The sequence below is a fragment of the Leopardus geoffroyi genome, chromosome C3 (genome assembly GCF_018350155.1).
Source record: "Leopardus geoffroyi isolate Oge1 chromosome C3, O.geoffroyi_Oge1_pat1.0, whole genome shotgun sequence".
NCBI classification, from domain to species: Eukaryota; Metazoa; Chordata; class Mammalia; order Carnivora; family Felidae; genus Leopardus; species Leopardus geoffroyi.
The window spans coordinates 69,530,384-69,554,924 of record NC_059338.1 but is presented as its reverse complement, the minus strand read 5'-3'; the positions used below and the strand labels follow the sequence as shown (position 1 = coordinate 69,554,924).

Below are 24,541 nucleotides of genomic sequence, written 5' to 3'. Positions count from 1 at the left end.
TTATATATTTGACCACTAGTGCTAACAAAAGTAATTAGTGCAGTGGTAACTAGTCCTTTGTTTTTGCCATCAGATATTTTAGGGTGGATGTCAGCTATGGCCATGGTGTCATGGCTTTTACATAATAAGCAAGATCTTGTCAGGCAGCACCTTAGATGTTCTGATATCTCCTCTTCTTGAGACAAATGATTTTTCTGTAAGGAAAGGATATCTAGTTGTAGACCATGTTACGTTATTTAAATTCAGCCTCTCTTTCGAGGATATTGCTATATGATTCTCTGTTGCCTAAGTTCCCAGTCTGGATTCCCTTTGGGCTAGTACCCTTGACTAGTCTAGGAAGCTTTTTCTTTGTTTGGAGATGTGTTTCCCCATGACTTTTCTGTACTGTGTTTTTGCCTTTTTACCTTCTTGTCTGGTTTTCTTGGTATTTTTTTTTCCATTAATTTTTCCACTTCTGCCAGCGAAGGACTCTCCATTTTTCCAGAGGCCAAATCAAAAGCACGTAGAATCTCACGATTTAGGGAACCTCAGAGATTAATTCATCAAAATACCCTCTGGTACTTCAACCTCTATTTAACCTCCTTGCCCAATGGTTGTTTCCATGGAGAATTTGAAACTCAAAAGAGATTGAAGTGACCTATTTGGATATGATAAGTGACAGAAATGAGATTTCAGTTCGGGTTCTTTTCTTTGTTTCTTTCTTTCCTTCTTTGTTTTTTGTCTTCATTGTGCAGGCAAATGTTTTAATAATAGAAAGCTGGAGTGTGGGGTCTAATGAATACAATGAAGGAGAGTAAGAATTGAATTAACAGAGGAGAGCAGGTTTCAAGAAGAACAACACTGAGTTGGATAGGAATAAGAGTTTTAGAAGAGACGTCAGAATATGGGGGTTTATGGAAGTGAGATAAAGGTGAAAGACAGGAATGAAGGACCCAGGATTAGGGGAGTTGTTTAGAAAGGCATATTCAACTAGAGTGTTCAAGAGGGTCCTGACCAGGTTTCTGGTTTTGTGTGTGTTGGGTTCATTGAAGGTGCGAGCATACCTCAGATTTTCTGATGAGAGAGATTAAAAATCATTTGAGCTGCTGGGAAGAGTCTGTTTACAGCAAGTAGAAATATGATATCATGTACTTCCACCCCAACTTAGGGAGGATGGCTTAGATCCTCTGAAGGAATTGGGGGTGGGGGGTGGAGATTCTGAACAACAGAGATGTATGGCCCAAGGCAAGGTGTCTCCTCACTCCACCTCTTTTCCTAAATCTGTGATGCCCTTCCCATATACCTGTAGGGCTGGGCAGGGCTAGGACTGACTTGTCAAATCAGTTAGGGAGCTTCATCTGGATAGGTGATAACATGCCTATATTGAGGTGACTGTGTGGATGACTGAGACTCTCAATTAGCATGTTCTCCAGGAGCAGGACATGGCTGCTACCCTCGGTCATTTGAGCCCATTCTTGTACGAGTCTGTGCCTTCATAGGCTAAAGATTGAAATGTTGGAGAATGCCACTGAACCATGCCTAAGAGTGATGTAGCAGTGGGAGCTCATCAGGAAGAAAATATTCAGGCAGCGTCTAGAGAAATAGAGGCACAACTACCAGGACCATTTTGATCACAGTGTCTCTCCTTGGGTAGCTGAATGCCCCTGAAGGCTTGGAAGGTCTTACTAGTTATTATGGACCTAAATAAGGCAAGAGCAGTGTAGGAAAAAAGTTGGCCTTCGGAATTTTTAATCTTTTAATCTCTAGTTAGTACTTCCACTCATAACATAGAAACCTTAACTTTGGTATATTTACTGAAACGGAGGTCTACCTGACACACAATGTAATATGTGATGCAACAACTCTGGATGTTCCACGATGCTCGCCATAAGCGAAGCTCCCATCTGTTAATGTATGATGCTATTACGATACCACTGACTAGATTCCCTATGCTGTACCTTTGAGCCTTGTGATTTATTCATTCTATAATTGGAACCCTGAACTTCCCTCTCCCCGTCACCCATTTTGTCCATCCCCCCACCGGCCCTCTCTTCTGGCAACAGTCAATTCTCTGCATTTATGGGCCTGTTTCTGCTTTTTCTCTGTTTGTTCATTTGTTCCCCTTTTTAGATTCTACATAGAAGTGAAATCATATAGGATTTGTCTTTCTCTGACTGACTTATTTCACTTAGCCTCCTACGTCAAGGTATATCCATGATGTTGCACATGGCAAGATCTCATTCTGTTTTATAGCTGCATAATATTCCATTGTGTGTGTGTGTGTGTGTGTGTATGCGTTTGTGTGTGTGTGTGTGTGTGTATGCGTTTGTGTGTGTGTGGTCTGTTCATGTACTGGTGGACACTTGGGTTGCTTCCATATCTTGTCTATTGTAAATAATGCTGCAATAAAGATAGGGGTGCATATATCTTTTCAAATTAGTATTTCCATTTCCCTTGGGTAAATAAATACCCAGTAGTGGAATTACTGGATCCCATGGTATTTGTATTTTTAATTTGTTGAGGCCCGTCCATACTGGCTTTCACTGTGGTGATACCAATTTACATTGCATGACTGGTGCAGAAGGGTTGTTTTTTCTCCACACCCTGAGCAACCCTTGTTGTTTCCTGTGTGGTGAAACTGAGCCATTCTGACAGATGTGAGGTGAGAAGTCATTGTGGTAACGTTTATAGATTTAATTTTCAACCATTTCAGAGAATTCCCTGCCTGTCACCCTTGGTCATGGAAACTCAGAGTGGGTCTTTCCTGGAGATTTCACAGGTTAGGAGAGGTGGAGGCAAAATAGAGAACTGAAAGCTTTTTTAAAACGGGGTCCAAATTTTGAAAGACCTGTACTCTGGAAACCGTAAAACACTGATGAAAGAAATGGAAGGTGACGGAAAGAGAAAGACATCCGATGCTCATAGATGGGAAGAATACTTATTTTGAAAGTGTCTACACTACCCAAAGCAATCTAGATGTAATGCAATCCCTGTCAACGTACCAAGAGCATTTGTCACAGAGCTAGACAATCAATCCTAAATGTTGTATAGAACCAAAAAAGACCTTGAATGGCCAAAGCAATATTGCAAAAGAGTGGAGGTATCACAATCTCAGCTTTCAATTTTATTCCAAAGCTGTAGTAATCCAAACAGTATGGTGGGTACTGGCGTGAAAAGTAGCCACATAACTCAATGGACTAGAACCGAAAACCCAGAAATAAATCGACCACTGTATGGTCAATTCATCTTCCACAAACAGGAAAGACTCTGCAGTGGGGAATAAGCAGTCTCTTCACCAAATGGTGTTGGGAAGAGTGGACAAGCCACATGCCAAAGAATGAACCTGGACCAATTTCTTTCCCATACACACAAATAAACTCAAAATGTATTAAAGACCTAAGTGTGAGACTTGAAACCATAAAAAAAAAAAATCCTTGAAGAGAGCACAGGCCGTCATTTCTCTGACTTGGGCTGTAGCAACATTTTACTAGTTCTGTCTCCTGAGCCAAGGGAAATAAAGCAAGAACAAACTAGGGGGACTACATGAACCTACAAAGCTTTTGCACAGTGAAGGAAACCGTCAAAACTAAAAGGCAACCTCTGGGATGGGAGAACATGTTTGCAAATATTTTGCAAATCCAGTAAAGGGGTAGTATCCACAATGTATAAAACATTGATACAAGTCAATATCCCCCCCCTCCAAAAAAGCCCAGTTTACAAATGAGCAGAAGACATGACCAGACTTTTTTCCAAAGACAACATACAGATGGTCAACAGACACATGAAAAGATGCTCCCCAAAACTACAACGAGATACCACATCACACCTGTCAGAATGGCTAAACTCCAGGACACAAGAAGCAAGTGTCTGCGAGGATGTGGAGACAAAGGAAACCTTTTGCACTGTTGGTGGAAATGCAAATGGGTGCGGCCCCTGTGGAAAACAGTATGGAGGTTCCTCAAAAACTTAAAACCAGAAGTATCCTATGATCCAGTAATTGCACTACTGGATACTACCCAAGAGAATACAAAAACACGAATTCCATGGGACACACGCACCCCTGTGTTTATTGCAGCATTATTTCCAATAGCCAGCGCAAGCGTCCATTGACAAATGAGTGAACGAAGAAGAAGTCCTATATTTGTGTTTGTGTGTGTATATGTATGTGCATACACAACACACACACTCTGGAATATTACTCAACCAAAAAACAATGAAATCTTGCCATTTGCTCACCTGGATGGAGTTTGAGAGTAGTATGGTAAGGAAAGTCAGGGAAAGACAAATACCATATGATTTTACTCATGCAGCACTTAAGAAACAACGAGTGAGCAAAGGGAGGAAAAAAAGGGGAGAGACAAACCAAGAAACAGGCTCTTAACTGCCGAGAACAAACAGATGGTTTCCAGAGAGGAGGTGAGTGGTGGGAGGGGTGAAGGAGGTGATGGGGATGAAGAAAGGCCCTTGTCATGATGAGCATGGGGTGAGTATGGAGTTGGTGAATCACTATATTAATAAACTAATCTAACACTGGATGTTCCTATTACTGGAATGAAAATAAAACTTAATGAAAAAACCAGAGGCCAACTTTTAATTATACCAAGAAACTTCGTTGAATAAACAGATAGCTGAGCTTTCCCTTAATTTTTGTTTTTAAATAAAGGAACATGTTTTTGTTGTATATTTTTGCTCTAAAGGCTTTCCGACAAACCTGCTCCTGATGATTCATGGCCTACATCAGCTAGCCAAGGCTTAGATTTCGGTACCAAGGTAAAGTACCCACCTGTGAAACTCACTTCCTGCTCTGAATTTAGTTTTCTCCATTATTTACTCTTAAAATTTAACAGTAGCCTGTGTATCATCATTTTATGTGTGTAATGGAAAGTTAGCAAGAACAAACCCCTTTACAGATACATGACGTGTTGAATTTTTTGTTTTGTTTTGTTTTACTTTGGTAAATCCTAGAGGTGGAGGCTGAGAAAAGAATGGGCTGGAAAATATATAATGACAGTAAAATTATATTGGGAAAATCTTTCCCATAATGGAGGAAATATGACATTTGGTTAAGGATAAGGATTCTTACTGTGATAGTAACGTGACTGATAATACTCATGCCTAAATGAAATCTTATTGGATCCAAGTATCTATTGTACATGGCCCCCACCCTGGGCAAGTTTTATTTTGGTGAGATACAGGATTTTCCTTGGTCTCTATCCTTTGTTCTATATTTAGACTAAAATAATATTAGAAAATGTAGAAATTTAGATGTTTGCGTTATTTCTCAACATTTACCTTACAAAGGTGTTCCCCTGTATTTTTAAATAACTCCATGAAGAGTAAGTTAAGATTGTGCATCTCCCTGAAGAATACGTATTTTGTTGAAAAGAGTAGCTCTATGAGCAGAGGCTCTTCATAGCCAAGTTGTCAAATTTCTCATTTCAGAAATCTTTCATATTCTAGCTTTTAAAAATATCCCTTCCTAGTCCTTGTGTCAGATTCTAAAATTTAAAGTTTCAGACATTTGATATTTATTTAAATATTCATTTCAAAGCCCCTAAATCATTATAAGTTACTGGAGGTTAGGAAACATACTTGTTTGACTCCTGGAGCTCCTGGAATAAAGTCTTGCTTGGAAGAAGCAATGTCATATTTGTCGAATGTGAACAAATGAGTAGGGAAATGGAATTCCATAGAATGGAATTTGAAAAGTAATGAAATAGGCATGATATATCACAATTAAATATGTGAATTTAAAAAGTAAGGCTTCAGTTTATATTCCGTTTAGTGTTTAATACGTATAAACGCAAAGGGATTCTATTGAGAAAATCAGGAGTTACATACGAAAGAAGGTTACCGTATATTTTTAGTATCCTCCCATTGCGAGCTTAGAATTGCAGAGAAAAAGTCCTCAGCGTTTGTTTTTTCAACCCCATCTGTGTCCCATTACATACGTCCTTTGAAGGTTCCCATTTCTTCCTAGAATTCTCATTCCCAATTCTTTCTCCATAGTGAAAGTTGATGTGTTAGGAACCTCTCTTTTTCTGTTCTTTTGTTAGTCTAGTAAGAGTTGATAGCTTTTAGGAACGATAGATGCCCGTAATTGAACAATTTATTTTATAGTGAAAAAACTTAAATTCTTTATTACAGTATTTATAACCAGATAACAGTAGAGTGGTAAAAGTCAGTATTATTAGGGATATACTGTGAATCAAAGCCTCTGTTTTATGTATACATTATATATACATACATAAAATGTATATATATCTTTAAAAGGTTTAAAAGAGACTATTGTTCATAGTATATTCCCAGTCCTACTTACGTACCTGTTGAAAAATGTATGTTGTTTCCACTTACCTTACTTGGCTCCCATTTCTCCTTTTCTTCCTTGTCTTAAGGTCATGCTTGATTGATTGGTCATGTCTTATATTTTTTTTCCTTTTTTCCTCTTCTCCCCCCATGCTTTTTAAGGTATTTTTTAATTTTTTTAAAGTTTATTTATTTTGGAGCGAGAGAGAGAGAGTGCAAGCGGGGTAGGGGCATAGACAGAGGGAGACACAGAATCCAAAGCAGGCTCCAGGCTCCGAGCTGTCAACACAGAGCTCGATGTGGGGCTCAAACCCACAAACCGTGAGATCATGACTCATGAGCTGAAGGTGGATGCTGAACTGACTGAGCCACCTACGTGTTCCCCCCACCATGCTCTTTTTTAATGGTTTACCCCTACCCTAATATTTCCTCGCAGAAAACATTTCTTTAGTGTCTGTTCTTTTAGTACATCACTTTCTGTCAACTCCATTGTCAACATATTGGTTATGGAATTCTACTGTCTGTGTGTGGTTTCCATCCAGGACTCATTGCCCCACAAGGTTTATTATTCTTTTTTTCTCTTTCTTGGAAGGGGCTGAGCTAAATGTTTTTGTAATGTTTGTATTTCTCTTGGAAAGGGAGGGAGAGAGAGAAAGAATGAGCAAGTGCTCGTTGTTGTGATCTGAAAGTATGCAAGGTACGATCTCAGTCCTTTTATATTTGTGGAGGGCTGTTTTGTGTCCCAGGATGTCGCTTATATTGGAGAATGTTCTATGTGCACTTAAGAAGAATGTGCATTCTACTGCTGTTGGATGAAAAGATCTCAATATATCTGTTGATATCCAGGTATATAAATGTATATATGAAGGCCAATGTATACGTATGTATATCTGAATACATCTGGTCCAGTGACACATTGGATCTGTGTTTCCTTACTGATTTTCTGCCTTGACGATCTGCCTATTGCCATGCGTGGAGTCTTAAAGTCGTCTACAATCATGGTATTTGTATGTGTACATTTATTCATGTTTGTGATTCATCGATTCATATATGTGGGCATTTCACTTTGGGGGCATAAACATTTGTAATTGTTAGCTCCTCTTGATGGATAGACCCCTTAATTGTGATAAAACGCCCTTCTGAATCTGTTACTACAGTGTTTGGTTTAAAATCTAGTCTGTCTGGTGGAAGTATGGCGACTCCAGCTTTCTTTTGACTTCTAGTAGCATGATAGGTGGTTCCCCATACCTTCACTTTGAATCTGGAGGTGTCCTGGGGTCTAAAATCAGTGTCTTGTTGACAGCATATAGATGGATCTTGTTCTTTGGTTTTGCTTTGTGTTTTATCCATTCTGATTCCCTGTGTCTTTTGATTGGGGCATTGAGTCCATTGACATTCAGAGTGATTAGTTAAAGATATGGATTTAGTGTCATTGTGTTATCTGAAGGTTTCATGCTTTTGGTGAGGCCTCTGGTCCTTTGTAGTCTCTGCTGCTTTCCACTCACAGAGTCGCCCCTTAGGATCTCCTGCAGGGCTGGTTTCGTGGTCATGAACTCCATTAGGTTTTGTTTGTCTGGGAAAGCCTTTCTCTTTCTATTCTAAATGACAGCCTTGCTGGGGAAAGGATTCTTAGCTGCATATGTTCCCATTCAGCACATTGACCGTTTCCTACCCCTCCCTTCTGCCCTGCCAAGTTTCATTGGACAGGTCTGCTGCTACCCTTATGTGTCTTCCCTTGTAGATTAAGACCCGGTTGTCCCAAGCTGCTTTCAGAATTCTCTCTTGATCTTTGTATTTTTCCGGTTTCGCTTTGACATGTCGTGGTGTTGACCTGGTTTTGTTGATTTGGAAGGGAATTCTCTGTGCCGCCAGGACTTGGATGCCTGTTTCCTTCCCCAGAAGAGGGAAGTTCTCAGCTATAAGTTGTTCAAATAAACCTTCTGCCCCTTTCTCTCACTCTTCTTCTTCTGGGACTCCTATTATGTGGCTAATATTTCATCTCACCGCATCAATTAGATCTCTAGTACCTGCCTCGTGGTAGTAATTTCCTTTCTTTCCTTTCTCTGCTTCATCTTTGTCCACGATTGTATCTTCTATTTCACCGATTCTCTCTTCTGCTTCTCCCATCCTTGCTGTCACTGCATCCAGTTTGTTTTGTAACTCGTTTACAACATTTCATTTTCAGCATTCATGGTGACGATTCCTTAGGTCCTTGATCTCTGAAGCAGTAGATTGTCTGCTGTCTTCTATGCTTGGTTTCAAGCCCGGCTATGCGTCTTATGAGTGTTCTTCCAAAAACGTGCTCAGATACATTGTTTCTGTCTCTTTTGAGCACTTCTCTGGCTGTCCTTTCTTCCTGGAACTTTTTTGAGGAGAATTCTTCAATTTCGTCGTTTTGGCCTGATTCCTGCCCTTTTTGTGTTTTAATAGCTTGTTCTGTGTCCCACACCTGTGAGTTCTACTATATTAAAAAGGGGTCCTACACTGTCCAGGGCCTGGCAGTTGAACAAATGTTTTTGGAGTGTGTTGTGTGCACTCTTTTGGTGCATCTTTGGCTGCTTTTCTCGCTACTTGGAGTGGTGGCTTGGGCCTTCCACCAGGTGTGCTTTGATTTGTTTGTTGAAGTAATCCTGGAAAAAGGAGAAGAGGGTGGTGAAGAATCCTTAGCCCAAACAAAGAGAGAAATGACAGGAGTGGAAAAAAAGACCAGGCAGTGACTCAAAGGAGCTATAGGGCTTAATCCAGAAAGAGAGGGAGGAAAATGAAGAAGGGGATCTGGAAAAGTATAGAGAAAATGCCCGATCAAACAAACAAACAAACAATCAGAACAGAGGAACAAAGGAAAAAAATATATATATATAAAATTAGCTTTTTTTTTTTTTACCACGGACATTGTCAGTGGTACGGCTTGGGGTTCTGGCTCTAGAACCCTGGGCTGCATTACCCTGGAGCCAAAGCCAATGACCTGCATATGGTTATGAGCTACTCTGAGAATGTGGAGTTGGGGAAAGGTCCCAGCTTTGCAGCTGGACGCCTTGAGTTCAAGTTCCAGCCCTGCCATTTGGCCGATTCACGAACCTTTCTGGCTTCCGTTTCCTCATGTATGGGATGGCAGGGGGTCAAGTACCAACACGGCACTACATTGTGCTACCGCTGCCGAAGATTCACCAGTATTTATGAAGGGACCAGGCACTGTGTTTGGCTTACCCTTTGAGAGTTGAGGGGCACCTGGGTGGCTCAGTTGGTTAAGTGTCCAACTCCTAATTTCAGCTCAGGTCATGATCTCACAGTCATGAGATCGAGCCCTGTATTGGGCTCCACACTGAGCATGGAGGCTGCTTACGATTCTCTCTCTCTCTCCTCCTGTCTCCCCCCCGCCCACCCCTCTCCCCACTTGCACGCTCTCTCTTGCTCTCTAAAATAAATTAAATAAAAAGAACTCCGTTGCAGAAGGATGTTTTGCTGCCCTGTCTGGTCACATCCGAACTTGTAGATGTTTTAGCACAGGATCTTGCTCTCCCTGGTAAGCCCTGGGCTGGGGGACAGGGTGTTGTAGACCTGGAAGGGGGTATTCCTTGGGGTCCAAAGGAATGAGCCCTCAAATGGAGGTCAGGAAGGCTGAGTCTCGCCTGATTTCCTCGCCATCCTGAGGTGGGCAGCTGGATCTCCCCTCTGAGTCTGGTGGGTCACTGGCCCCATGGAAGTAATCCCTCAGCCAAAGAAGGTCCAACACCCTCGTGAGCCTCCTGGCCCTGCCACTTAAGCACTCTGTGCCCCCGGGGGTCAGCAGCTAAGAGTGCTGAACTCCAGTGGGAGGCGGTGTGTTTTTCTACTAGTAGGTACAGGAAGACAAGTGAATAGGTTCTTAGACTTTTTTTTCCTCACAGAATCTCGAAGGAACTCGGGTTTATAAAGGATGGGAACAGCTCCCTTTGCAGTGAGCCTCCCTTTAAAAATCAGGTAGCTGAGAGGTGCCTGGTGGCTCAGCCAGTTAAGCGTCTGGCTCTTGATTTCAGATTGGGTCATGATTTCTCAGTCCTGGGGTCAGGCTCTGTGCTGACAGCAGGGAGCCTGCTTGGGATTCTCTCTTTCTCACTCTCTCTCTCTGCCCCTTCCTGGCTTGTTCTCTCTCTCTCTCTCTCCCCCTCTCTCCCTCCCTCCCTCCCCCTCCCTCAAAATAAATAAAACCTTAAATTAAAAACAGCCAGAGAGCTGAAGCCCCAAGAGTTCCAGAGATTTGGGTGATGCCTGGGACCTTGAATGAATGGTCCTTTAGTTTGTATTATTTAGTAAGTTATGTTTCATTAGTAAATTCAGATTATAGCAACTATCGTTCATTGTTTCCTTCTTTTGTTTTTTTTCTTCCTTTTTTGAGAAATCAAGACATCTTTACAACCCCCACGTATTAACCACTGCTCTAAATCACCAATCCACAAAGCAAGCTTCCTGTCGAGTAGGTACAAGTAGCAACTCCTCTTTACTGATGAAGGAAACCGAAGCTCAGAGAGGTTAAGAGGCTGGACTGAGGTCACACAACTTGAGAAGCAGCACAGCAGGGTGCTGTAGCCAGCTTCACCCATTTCACTGTGGGGAATCCCTTGCAAAGCTAGCTAGAACAATAAAGAAATCTAGAAACACAAAGCCAAAGGGAAAGAGGCTCAAAAAACTGATTTTATTGGTTCAAGGGTATGGGAAGTTGGGGTGCGGACTGCCAGCTTCAGGTGCAGTTCTGTCCAGGGGTCCCAATGATGTCGTGAGGACCTTCTCTGTTTTCCTGTCTCTGCGCTGATTTTCTGTGCGCTGGCTTTATGCTTCGCCTGTCTCTGCGGGGAGGGGGAGTGTTGCCCGGCCGCTCTTGGGGTACGGCCTGCAAGCTTGGCATCAGCAGACAGAGCGCTTCCCCTCCCCCTTGGTTTTGGGGGAAGATGTAGGAGGAGATTTTGTTCACAGAACATGGAAGAGGTACACTGATCCCTGCTCGGGTAGGGAGAGTCCAGGAAGGCTCCCGGGAGGAGGGGACATCTGGGCTGAAGCCCGGATTGCACTTAGCCCGCTGGAGCATGTAGGGAGGGGCACCTGGCCGGAGGCACAGGTGAGCGAGGGCACAGAGCGGAGCTCATGGCGCCGCCTTTGGGGAGCAGCGTCTGAGGGTCCCTGGTCCAAGGCACATGCTCCCTGCTAGGTCCTCAGCACCCAGGGCGCTCGCAGGGGAGGCAGAGCAGCAAAACCTGCTCTCTGCTCTTCCCCTCTCCTCTTCACTTTGCCCAAATGCCGAGAACGATTTTTTTAAACTTTTTTTTTTTTTCCAACGTTTATTTATTTCTGGGACAGAGAGAGACAGAGCATGAATGGGGGAGGGGCAGAGAGTGAGGGAGACACAGAATCGGAAACAGGCTCCAGGCTCTGAGCCATCAGCCCAGAGCCTGACGCGGGGCTCGAACTCACGGACCGCGAGATTGTGACCTGGCTGAAGTCGGACGCTTAACCGACTGCGCCACCCAGGCGCCCCTGCCGAGAACGATTTTTAAAGCCACCCTGACACCCTCCAGATATCATGCGTTAACCAGTCTCTCCGCTGTGAGTTTCTGGCAGACGCGAGAGTCAAGGGGCCTCCGTCGCTTTAGCTCCTGCTGGCTCAGCGTTACTCACCCACCTGCACTGCCAGGCGCCGACCACCTGAGACCCCAGCTGGGGTGGGGTACGCCCTGAGTCAGGACTGAGGCAGCAGGCCTCGGAGGAGCAGGTGGCAACCGGGCTGCTTTTTATTTTGGCCTCATATGCGCCCCAGGCACAGTGCTGGGGGTTTCATACCAGGGGTTCCTCTGGGCCACGTCCAGCCTTTTTGTGAAACTGCTCTTGAGCAGAGAAGAATGGTTTTTACATCCTAAAAGAGGGTTATAAAAACAAGAGACAGTGGGACAGAGACTCTGTGTGGCCTGAAAATAGGTTTGACGGATGGAGTAAGTGAAAATTCAGATTGCTGGCGGGGGTGGGTGGTGGTGGTGCGGGGCATCTGGCTGGCTCAGTCAGTTAAGCCTCAGGCTCTTGATTTCAGCTCAGGTCACAGTCTTGGGGGTTGTGAGATTGAGCCCTGCGCAGGGATCTGCACTAACATGGCGGAGCATGCATGGGATTCTCTCTCCCTCTCTGCCCCCGCTCTCTAAATAAATAAATAAACTTCATTTTTTTTTAAAGTTCAGATTGCCTGGTTGAATCTGAATTTCAGGACAACAAGTAGTCTTTTAGCATAGGTATGGTCCATGCAATATTTGGTACATACTTACACAAAAAAGAAATTCCTTGTGTATCTGAAGTTTAGGTATCACTGGGCAGCCTGTATTTTATCTGGCAGTCCTATTCCAGAACCTGAAGTATTTGCTGTCTGACCCTCTCCGGAAAATACTGCCCACCCTGGCCATAAACACACAGCAGATGAGATCAGACGTCCAAGGGACTTAAAGACACTGCCTGGGTCAAAACTCAGTGAGCTTTAGCTGCTGGTGTTAGTGCTACTAATATAATCAGAGTGATCACCAAACATACGTTGAGCACATGCTGTTTGTTTGCCTAGTCAGCGTCCTAGAGATGGACACTAAACGCCCTCAGATGTATAGTGGAAGTCAGGCCATGATAAATTCTAAGGAAACGTCTACAGCAGCAGAAGGGGGTAGGGAGTGGAGCTCTTTTTACACAGGGTGGGTCTGAGCCCCTGCCCCCATTCTGAGCGCTGTGCGTGTGTTTTTATGAAGTCCGCACATGGCAGCCCAGACAGGTGGTGTGAGTGTCATCTCCATTTCACAGATGAGGAAACTGAGGCCTGAGGTCACCTCGCTAATGGCAGAATTGGAGTTTGACCTGGGCCTAGTGGCCCCCTAAACTCAAGTTTTTACTGACTTCCCTCAGGCGCCTTCCTTTACATGGTGCCAGCTGCGTGCCGTGAGGCCCTCTGCCCAGATTTTCCATGATCCTTCTGACAGCCCTGCACCCTAGGCTGTATTATTCCTATCCAGGCACAGGAGGGGTGAGCACAGAACCGTGCGGAGAGGCAGCGGGGAGTAGTGGCTGATCTGAAACCTTGCAGGGTTCAAGGTGGGCAGCACGAGGGTACCTTGGTGTGGGTGGGCAGGTGGTGGGAGTGAGGAGAGAAGACAAGGCAGGCCCCAGAGGCCCGGGAGCCCTCTCTTCCGGCTTTGCGGGTTGGTCCAGATTTCCCTGCCTGATTCCCTCCTGAGATTACACCTCCTATATGTTGTTTCAATATTTGCAGGTGGAGGGTGGGAGGGCGGGGCTGGTTTCTGAATGGTTGCAGGGTGGGGCTGGAAGTGTGCTGGGGCCTGTGCTCACTGGTGGCACGCGGAGGGGTGGGGTCACAGCCCCAGAGGCCACCTAGGTCCTAAATAACCTGTGGATGAGAAGCTGGGGTGGGTGAACAGAGCCTAAGAGCCCCTTCGCAATTGCCTGTTCACCTAACTCACACTCGTGAGCATCCACTGTGGGCCAGGCCGTGAAGCCTACGGTCGCTGCCATCTAAGAGTGGCTCCCGCCTGTACAATTCCTACTACGTGCCAGGTGCTGTCTCATTTGCCAATGAGGTGGGGTACTATTATCCAACACCCCATGGTACAGGTGGGGAGACTTGTCCAGCATCATGAGGGGTCAAGGATTCAACACCAGTTCAGTGACACCACGTTGTGGCTCCTAGCCTCTCAACTGCCTCCTAACGTCCTGTCGTTAGAGCGAAGAAGCTGGTTTCGAAAGAAGTGAGCTCCCCATCATTTGGAGGAATGCAGGCAGATGTTGGAGGACTCCGAACGGATGCTGGACAGAGACGAAATCTTTCTGACCACTTTGACCTTTGAAGTTGGCTCCCCCTGCCTAAAAGACCCCCACAGGCATGGTTGTTAGAGTCACATCCGGGTGACCCAGGTCTCCTGACTCCTATTTGAGTGCTGTTTTGGTCCCCATGTTGGGCAAGACTGAGGAACCCCTTCTCATAGGTTTCTCAGCACTTTGGGATTTCGCAGGGCCTGACCCATTTCTGGGCAGGTTGGAGGCAGAGCTGACTGTCAGACCTTGAGTTCAAGTCCTGGCTGCGGCCTTTCCTGGTTGTGTGCCTTAGGGCAAATCGCATCAATTCAGTTTACCCATCTATAAAACGGGGAGGAGAGGGGCACCTGGATGGCTCAGTCAGTTAGGCATCTGACTCCTGATTTCAGCTCAGGTCATGGTCTCGTGGTTTGTGAGTTCAAGCCTTGCATCGGGCTCCGTGCTGACAGCACAGAGCCTGCTTGGGATTCTCTCTCTCTCTCATGCCTTTCTGCCCTTCCCCCACTCACATGCACACATGTGTGCTCGCTCTCTCTCTCTCTCTCTCTCTGGAAAAAAAAAACTTTAAAATGGGGATGATAATATTTTTGCGAGGATTAAATAAGGTATTCTGTACAAAGTACATGGCACATAGTATGTGGTCAGTAAACATACTCTCTTACTCTTAAGCTGGAGTAACAAGTCTATTTCAAAAGGTCTCCAGCTTCTGCTTTGAGGCCTTTGTTAGAATAAAGACCTGGGTCTGAATCCTGCCTCCTCTGCACGACCTTGGGTGGGTTATCTAATAGCTCTCTGCTTCAGTTTCTTCCATCTGTAAAATGGGACTATGTCGGTAATCTATCTTGGGTTGTCATGCCATAAACAGTCCCAGGAACACCATGAGTGCTCAAAAAAAAAAAAAAAAAAAAAAAAGAAAAGAAAAAAAAAAGAAAAAAGAAAAGAAAACCAGTGAGTTTTTAGCATCATAAAACTCCTGCTATGTGCTAGCCAGGCCTCCTCTTTTGCAAAGAACACCCCATTGAATCCTCACCCCTGGACAGGAAGGGCTGAGCTGGATGCAAACACAGGTCTCTGTGGCTGCAGTCGCACCAGCCACTGCCTCTGTGCTGCCTCAGTCAGGCATGATTCCGGGGCCAAACCTTATAAAATCACATGGGCTTGTGCAAGGAGCCAGGATGCCACACTGCCACTGCCATCCCCAGACCACCCCGAGGTTCCTTAAAGCTGTCGACCTCCACAGCAGATCAATTCCAAGCTTATGCCTGGAAGCCTGAGAGGGGAAAGGTGGTTGAGCTGCATTTCAGAGGCCTTCTGTGGCCCTCTGCCCGTGCCCACAGGGGCGGTCGGTTCCCCCGGGGATGGGTCCTCCCCTGGCCAGTTTGGGCCATAGCCTCTTCCTGCAGTGAGACAGTGCCCTCTCCCGTGAGGCTGCAGGGACCGACCTTCCGGGGGAGGCTTTCCCCCCCTGCCTTTTTAATTTCCTCTTCTGGCCTCAGGCTGTCAGCGCATTATTAACTTCTGGGGAAGTCGGGAGCCAGCAGAGTAGGGGAGGCACCTCCCCCGCCAGAACCCCTCCCTCAGGCTGAGAACTACGCCCTTGGTGCTGTGTCCCCACCTCCACTCCCCACCCCACCCCACCCCAGATCCATCCCCAGGAGCCTGCCTTCCCTGGGGATTACCCTGTCTGAGTTTCAGGGTCCATAGCCACAAACAGACAACCTTCGTTCTGTGGGGTTTGGACTTGAGACAACGTGTGTATCCAGTCCGGGTAACAATAGGAAACAGATGATTCCTCCAAACTGAGCACATGAAGATGAATTTAATAAGGGTGCTATTGACCAAGGCAGAGTGGGGTGGGTGGGGAGAAGGGTGCAGCACCCCGCGGTTGTAATAGTGGGGAGCCGGGAACTGTTGCCTGCCCCAGTCTGATATGGGAAACAAGGGGAGGTGGCCAGAAGGGACTGGCTGTGTGAGGAAGGTCCCCAGACAGAGGCCGTGACTGCTGAGTCTCTTCCTAAGGATTTTGGCTGCTAGTTTTCTGTCTCCTCTGAAATCCCCCACTGCAATGTGAGCATGCCTGAGAGTAGCTTGGAAAGCTTGATTAACACCCCAGAGTTGCTGCCTCTGTGGCTTACGAGCATCTGTATCTGCAGCCGGTTCTCAGCTGGTGCTGGTGCTGGTGCTGCTGGGCCCTGCGTCAGCAGCACGCTTGCCCTGTACCTGTCCTAGCTTGCCCTACCTTTTGGCTCTTTGGACCGAAAGGTCTTCCAGGGCAGGACTGTCAGACTCCGTCCCTGCTGCTCTGTGCACCCAGGGTCTCCGGGCCTTTGCCCCGCTGAATTCACCGGTGTTTGAATGGTTTGCAACTTGTCCCTGTTGACTATTGCCCAGATGCACCCATGCTGTATCTTGGCAGTCCCTAAGTGGCAGCTGTCGCCGAGATGGAGGTCAGCATGTAGGTTTATTAGGGTGTGCCTTTGGGATTAACACCCAGCGGAGCCAAGTGAAGTGAGCGGCGGTGGGCCAAGGGAGAAGATGGGTCACGGGGCTTTCATGGAAGCCCCATGGGGAGTTGGCAGCTTGCTGGGATGGCCTTTCACACTGTCCCAAGTTGGGGGCAAGGATGCCAGACCTTCACAGCCTACACATTCCCGTCACCGGATGGTGGCCTCCGGGGAAGCAGTGAGACCTTGGGGGAGGCTCTCCTGGGGCGGAAGGGATCCCTGTCCTCTATGGGACTGGCAGCTGAGGGCTCTCCAGGAGCCCTCCTAGCAGCCTCCAGTCCCGAAGCGGTCTGTGTGGCACATTGTGGCACCTGCCACATCATCAGAACCTGCCCACGGAGCCAGGGAGGGGACAGAGGCTTTCTCGTGGCCGCCACTGCCCTCCCTTCCCTATCCCTGAGTCCTGTGGCCCCTCGACCCCCGGCCAAGAAACCCTCTTGGATCCCTCAAGTACACAGAACCCCCAGCGAGGACCCCCGCCCATGGTTTTGCCTACAGCTGTGTTCCAAATCTTAGTTTTGCTGGGCCCAGCCATCCTGTGACACAGAGAAGCAGAAGTCCCCCAAACCTTTCCACCCTGGCTCGTGCTGAGATGTGGAATAAACGCATCGGTGCTGTTTTCCACGACTTGCAGTGATTACGGGGTCCTCCAGGCCTTCTGGAGAGAGGGAGAGGAAAAGGAAGGCATTGTGTTTTCTATCATGTCCCTGAGGCCGGCAGTCCCAGGCAGTACATCTGACTCCTGTTTCTGGGGCAGAGTGTGGTGGGTAGAGGCTCCCCTTGGAGTCAGATTGACCAGCATACAAACCTCAGCAAGGTGACCTTGGATTTTCTGATGCCCTTGGCTAGGTAGTAACCAATACCTCTGCACTTGTCTGTCAAGTGGGGTGGTGGTGGCCACCTGGGAACTGTGTTGTGAGGATTATGGGGGGCCGGCCCCATGTCTCAGCTCAGGCAGCCGAGGCAGAACGCCACAGATGGAGTGGCCTAAACAGACATTGATTTCTTGCAGTTTGGAGGCTGAGAAGTCCAAGGCCAAGGTGCTAGCCCATTCAGTTCCTGGCGAGGGCTGTCTTCCTGCCTTGTAGATGACCTTTTGCCTGTGCTCTTCTCCTCTTCCTCTTTTTTTAAGGACCCCAATCCCATCCTGAGGGCCTCACCTTCATGAGCTCATCCAACCCTAATTTCCCCCCAAAGGCCCCACCTGCAAACACCATCACACGGGGGCTGGGGTAGGGCTTCAGCATGTGAATCTTTGGGGACACAAGCATCCAGTCCATGACACCATGTATGCTTAGCCCAGTGCTGTGCATTTAGTAAGTTGGAGCGTTATTACTATTTTCAAAGACAAGCCATTGGCTGAAACCTCTAGAATAGCATCAAGAGCCTGGGTTGACACTATGCTTCGGCCTCCTGTTCACTGTGTGACCTCGGGTTTGTTGCTTAATCTCTCTGATCTTAATTCTCATGGTGTGAGAAATCGGTATAAAAGTAGAACCATGGGGTGCCTGGGTGGCTCATTGGGTTAAGCGTCCAACCTCAGTTCAGGTCGTGATTTCATGTTTCGTGGGTTCAAGCCCTGAGTCTGGATCTCCACTACTCTCAGCATGGAGCCCGTTTCAGATCCTCTGTTCCCCTCTGTCTCTGCCCCTCCCTTGCTTGTGTTTTCTCTCTGTATCTCTCTCAAAAATAAACAAACTTAAAAAAAATTTTTTTTAAAATAAAAATAGAACCAAGCCTCACAGAGCTGTGGAGAGGGTATAGTGAGTTAATAACATAAGTAACCCTAGAACTAATTCATCATTCATTCATTCATTCATTCATTCATTTGCTGGCACAGAAGAGCTCATTCAGAGGGATAAGGATGCTGAGGATACGGATGGTGGGAGTATCCGTCTGCCCTGGCCGCCATAACAAGGTACCACACACTGAGTGGCTTAAACAACAGAGATGTATTTTCTCACAGTGCTGGAGGCTGGAGGTCCAAGGTCATGATGTCAGCAGGGTTGGCTTCTGTGGGCCACGAGGGAAGGCTCTGTTCCTGGCGTTCCTCGTGGGTGGCCCTCTTCTCCCCGTGTCTTCATGTGGCCTTCCCTCTGTGGTGGTCTGTGTCCCAATTTCCTCTTATAAGGATACCAGTCACACCAGATGAGGCCCCACCTCATGACCTCATTGTAACATAATTACCTCTGTAAAGATCTTGGCTCCAAATAGATCACATCCTGAGGTCCTAGGGGTTAAGGTTTCAGCATGTGATTGGGGGGCAGGGACACAGTTGAGCCCATCACAGTTGGGGAGGTGAAGGCATCCTGGAAAGTGGGAGTTGGGTAGGTCTTTGAGGCCAGAGGGGTAAACTGAGGCCCTTCAGGGCAGTGCTTGAGCCACAGCCAGGACTTAGAGCTTAGGGATTTTCCATCCCGGCAACCTTTTGTGGATGGAGCACGTGGGTCCTGGCGGTCACTGCAGTAGCCATGGGGGAGGACGCGGGCAGACGGCAGGGCCCCTGCGTCACAGTCACTCTGGCAGGCGACGGGCAGATGGCCACCTCCGAGGGGCAGGCGGACATTGGCAGGAGGGCTACGAGCTGCCTGAGAGAGGGCTGGCCACTGGGAAGAGCTGGGGCTGGCCCTGTGTGTGGGGTGGTCAGCTGCGTTAGCCCTCCCCCCCCCCGTGCTGTCCCCTTCTGTGACACCGGGGCGGGCAGCCTGGGCCAGCCCAGTGGTGCCAGACATTCTCACGCAGGATCAGTGAGTTGGAGAAACACACTCCTGTGTGTTTCTCCTTGATCCCACACTCTTCCTGGACGATACCACAGACACCAGAGGTGTGTGGGTTTGCTACGCCTCAGGCAGTTCTCCGACACCAGCCGGGTGGCCACCCCTTAACCGAGTCTGACACTAGCTGCCTGGAGTCAGTGTCAGGTCCCACAGGTGAGGGGCCCCTGTCCTGCAAGACTGTCCCCCACTTCAGGTGTAAGTCTCAGATTGTCACCTGTACTTCTTTGTTGGTTTCGTTTATTTATTTATTTTTGAGAGAGACAGAGAGGGAGCGCGTGCGCACAAATATGGGGAGGGGCAGAGAGAGAGGGAGACACAGAATCCAGAGCAGGCTCCAGGCTCTGAGCTGTCAGCATAGAACCCAGTGTGGCTCACGAACTGCAAGATCATGACCTGAGCTAAAGTCAGATGCTTAACGGACTGAGCCACCCAGGCGCCCCATCCCCTGTACTTCTTGATGGCCACATACTGGGGTTCCCCTAGCCCCCCCCCTTAGGTTTGATCATTTGCTCATAGAAGTCAGGGAAACACTTAGGTTCACCAGTTTATACAAAAAGGTACGATACAGGACACAGATGAACATCCAGATGGAAGAGGTGCGTAGGGCAAGGTCTGGGGGAAGGGCACAGAGCCTCCGTGTCATCTTGTGACGCCCTCCATCACCTCCATGTTCGGCAGCCTGCTCTCCAAGCCTCATACTTGGGGATTTTTATGGAGGCTTCATTAACACAGACATGATGGAGAGTGAACTCAGTCTGCCTCCCTGTCCCCTTCCGGGAGAATGAGGGATGGGGCTGAAAGTTCCAAGCTTCTCATCATAGCTTGGTATTTCTGGTGACCAGTCCCCATCCCGAAGCGATCCAGGAGCCCGCCAGGCATCACCTCATTAGAACAAAGGAAATTCCTCTCACCCAGGAGAGTCCAGGGGATTTAGAAATTCTGTGTCAGGAACTGAGGTCAAAGATCAAATGGTAGAATAGAAGATGCCCCTAGTGCTGTGATCACTTAGGAAATTACCAGGGTTTTAGGAGCTCTGTGTGGGGAACTGGGGGCCAAGACCAACAGGTATATGTTGTTGTTTTTTTTTTATTATTTCACGGTCAGCAAACTATTGCCCAAAGGACAAACCCGGCTCTTCACTTGGTTTTGTAAATAAAGTTTTATTGGAACACAGCCACACTCATTCATTGGCATATGGCTGCCCTCCGGATACAAGGGTGAAGTTAAATACTTGAGACAGAGACCACATGGCCAGCAAAGCCAAGAATGCTTACTCCGTAGATCTCTACAGAAACGGTTTGCGGACCCTTGATTTTGTGCTCTTCTGTCTATAGTTCTAGGTACCAGGTTCACCCCTGGAACTTCCTTGTTGTGCTGAGAACAGCAGTGTCTGCTGAGAACCCGCTTCCTGGTTCACAGTCAGCTGTCTTCTCTCTATGTCCTCACATGACAGAAGAGGGAAGGGAGCTCTCCAGGGTCTCTTTCATGAGGTCACCAATCCTACCCATGACCTCATCACCTCCCACAGGCCCCGCCTCGTAATACCCCCATCACACTGGGGATTAGAATTTCAACATAGGATTTTGGGGGAACTGAAACATTCAGTCCATTGCAAGGAGTGTCCTCCTCCCCAGAGCCAGTTTTCCTCCTCTGTACATGGGAAGAGTATTCCCCTGAATTGTTGGGATGAGCCCATGAGGCAAGGCAGGCAGGAGAGAACTTCACAAAGTGCCACACTCTCGGGACTTATTCTCTCCATTCTACCTGCTGATAGCCTCCACCTTGCTGTGCTGGCAGCATGGAGCCTGGAGCCTGCTTCCCCCTCTCTGACCCTTTCTCTCTCTCTCTCTCTCTCTCTCTCTTTCTCAAAAATAAACATCAAAAATTTTTTTTAAAAAATCAACTGCAAAATATTTATTTACACTATATTAACACATAGTATCCACACTTGTAAAAATTGTGGTAAAATACACCACATAAAGTGTTGCCTTCATCATTTTTAAGTTCGGTAGTGCTGAGTAATTCACGTTGTGTGGTCAGTCTCTCTTCGTCTCACAAAACTACAGCTCTGTGCCCGTTAAGTAATAATTTCCCTTTCTCTCCTCCCCCCAGCCCCTGGCAACCACCATTCTGTTTTCTGTCTCTATGAACTTGCCTCCTCTAGGCACCACTTATAAGTATTTTGTCTCTTTGTGACTGGCTTATTTCACTTAGCGTGACATGTTCAAGGTTCATGCATGTAGTGGCAGGTGTCAGAATTCCCTTCCTTTTTTTTTTTAACTTTATGTGTATATTTTGAGAGAGAGAGAGGGTGGGACAGGCAGGGTGGTGGAGAGAGAGAGAGAGAGAGAGAGAGAGAGAGAGAGAGAGAATCCTAAGCAGGCTCCACACCATCAGTGCAGAGCCCGACACAGGGCTCTATCCCACAAACCATGAGACCACGCCCCAAGCCAAGATCCAGAGTCAGACACTCAACCAACTGAGCCACCCAGGCGCCCCAGAACTTCCTCTCTTTGAAGGCTGAGTTATATTCCCTTGAATGTGTCTGCTACATTTTGTTTATCCATTTGTCCATCAATGGACATGTGGGTTGTTTCTGCCCTTGGCTGTTGTGGATAGATGAACACGGGTGTGCAAATCTCTCTTCAACACTCTGCTTCCAGTCCTTTGGGGTATATACCCAGAAGAGAACTGCTGGATCAGATGGTAATTTTCTGTTTAACTTTTTGAGGACCTGCCATCTTATTTTCCTTAGGAACTGCACAAGTCTACGTGCCCATCAGCAATGCACGAGAGTTCCGATTTCTCCATATGTGCACCCACACTTGTTATTTTCCATTTTTCGATAGGAGCCATCCTAATAGGTGTGAGGCGGTCAGTATCTCATCATGGTTTTGATTTTGCACTTCCCTGATGATGAATGATGTTGAGCATCGTCGCATGTGCTTGTTGGCCATCTGTTTATCTTCTCTGGAGACGTGTCTGTCCAGGTCCTTTGCCCATTTGGGAATCAGGTTGTATTTTGTTGTTGAGTTGTAGGAAAGCATCATACAGTCTAGACATTAGCTCCTTATCAGATACACGATTTGCAGGTATTTTCACCCATTCCATGGGTGTTGCCTTTTCGCTCTGTTTATTGTGTCCTTTGATGTACGGAAGTTTGTTTACTTTGACGTGGTCCAGTTTATTTCATGTCACTTTTGCCTGCTCTGCTTTTGGTGTCACAGCCAAGAAATCGTTGCCAAATCATGGCACTTCTCTGCTATGTTTTCTTTGAGGAATTCTGTAGTGTTCGCTCTGGTATTTAGGCCTTTGATCCATTTCGAGTTGATTTTTGTGTGTGGCACAGGTGAGGGTCTCACTTCATTCTTTTCCATGTGGACATCCAGTTTTCTCAAGAGCATTTGTACGAGACTCCCCCCCCCCGCCCCCCACTGAATGGTCTTGGCATCTTTGTCAAAATCGTTTCATATGTACTGATAGAAGTGAAGGTTTATTTCTGGGCTCTCTGTTCTTCACCACTTGTGTTTATGCTGGTACCTCAAAATATGCTAGTATTTTTATTACCATAGTTTTATAATGAGGTTTGAAGTCAGGAAATACCAAACTTCTAGCTTTGTTCTTCCTTTTCAAGATTGCTTGGCCTATTCATGGGAGTCCTTATGACTTTTAGGATAGATTTTCCTTTTTCTGCAAAAAAACCCAAAACCAATAACAAAAAACAAAAACACCACGCCAAAACAACATCAACAAAATGCCATTGGGATTTTGATGGCGATTACACATAGATTGCTTTGGGTTTTATTGACAACAATATTAAGTCTTTCAATCTCTGAACACATGGGAAACCTTTCCATTTATTTGCATCTTTAAAAAGTTCTCTCGGGGTGCCTGGGTGGCTCAGTCGGTTGTGCATCCAACTTCGGCTCAGGTCGTGATCTCACAGCTTGTGGGTTCGAGCCCTGCATCGGGCTCTGTGCTGACAGTCCAGAGCCTGGAGCCTGCCTCTCTCTCTGTGCCCCTCCCCTGCTCATGCTTTGTCTCTTTCTCCTTCAAAAATGAATAAACATTAAAAATAACAACAACAACAACAACAACAACAATAATAATAATAAAGGTCTCTCAGCAGGTTTACTGTAGCTTTCAATATACAGGTCTTTCACCTCCTTGGTTAAGTTTATCCCTAATTATTTTATTCTTTTTGATGCTACTTTTTTTTAGTGTTTCTTTATCTTTGAGAGAGAGAGAGAGAGCATGAGCAGGGGAGGGGCAGAGAGAGAGGAAGAGAGAGAGAATCCGAAGCAGGCTCCGTACTATCAGTACAGAGCCCGACACGGGGCTCGAACTCAGAAACTGCGAGCTCACGACCTCCACTGAAGTTGGACGCTTAACTGACTGAGCCACCCAGGCACCCCTGTTTTTGATGCTATTGTAAACAGAATATTTAACATTTTGTTTTGGGATTGTTTATCGGTAGTGTTTAGAAATACAGCTAATTTTCACGTATGGATTTTGTATCCTGCAACATTGCTGAATTTATTCATGACTGCTAACAGTTTTCTTGTGGAGTTTCTAGGGTTTTCCGGGCATAAGATCAACCGAGATCATTTCACTTCTTTCTTTCCGATTTGCATTCCTTTGGTTTCTTTTCCTTGTCCTAATTCATCTGGCTAGAGCTTCCAGTGCTACGTCAGGTAAAAGAGGCGACCAGAGGTGTCTTTGTCTTGCTCTTGACTTTGAAGGAAAAACTTTCGGTCTTCCACCATCGCATGGGATGGTAACTCTGGGTTTTTCCTACATGACTTTCATACGTGACCGGTAGTTTCTTCCTGTTCTTAGTTTGGTGAGAGTTTTTATGGTGAACGGGTGTTGAATTTTGCCACATTCTTTTTCTGTATCAGCCGCGATGCCCATGTGGTACTTTTCTCTTCGTTATGTTAATGCTGGTGTCTTGCGTTGGTCGGTTTTTGTGCCTTGAACCCTCGCTGCATCTTAGCAGAAAATCCTACTTGGTCATGGCGCATGTGGAGCTCTCCAGATCCTGCCGAGTTCTGTTTGCCAGTGTTTTGTTGAGCCTTCTGATGGAGTCACTCATTGGAGACATTGGTCTCCAGTGTTTGTGTCATGACTTGCTTGGCTTTGCTTTCC

The 24,541-nt window shown here is 46.7% G+C and overlaps 1 protein-coding gene across 8 annotated transcripts in view; it reads left to right on the top strand.

The window, feature by feature from the left end:
• LOC123585331 (ankyrin repeat domain-containing protein 26-like) overlaps positions 1-24,541 on the top strand; it is a 184,263-nt gene that overhangs the window by 5,060 nt on the left and 154,662 nt on the right. For 2 of the 8 annotated variants that reach the window (XR_006706071.1, XM_045453368.1), the window contains exon 4: positions 4,677-4,749. The exons of 5 other annotated variants lie outside the window; for them this stretch is intronic. Coding sequence is in view for 2 of the 3 variants with exons in the window: in XM_045453368.1 (XP_045309324.1) it covers positions 4,677-4,749 (73 nt within the window). In the remaining variant the exon portion in view is untranslated. Of the gene's footprint in view, positions 1-4,676; positions 4,750-12,979; positions 13,236-24,541 lie in introns of those variants that run through there. One more of the 8 variants, XM_045453370.1, reaches the window with a different exon arrangement.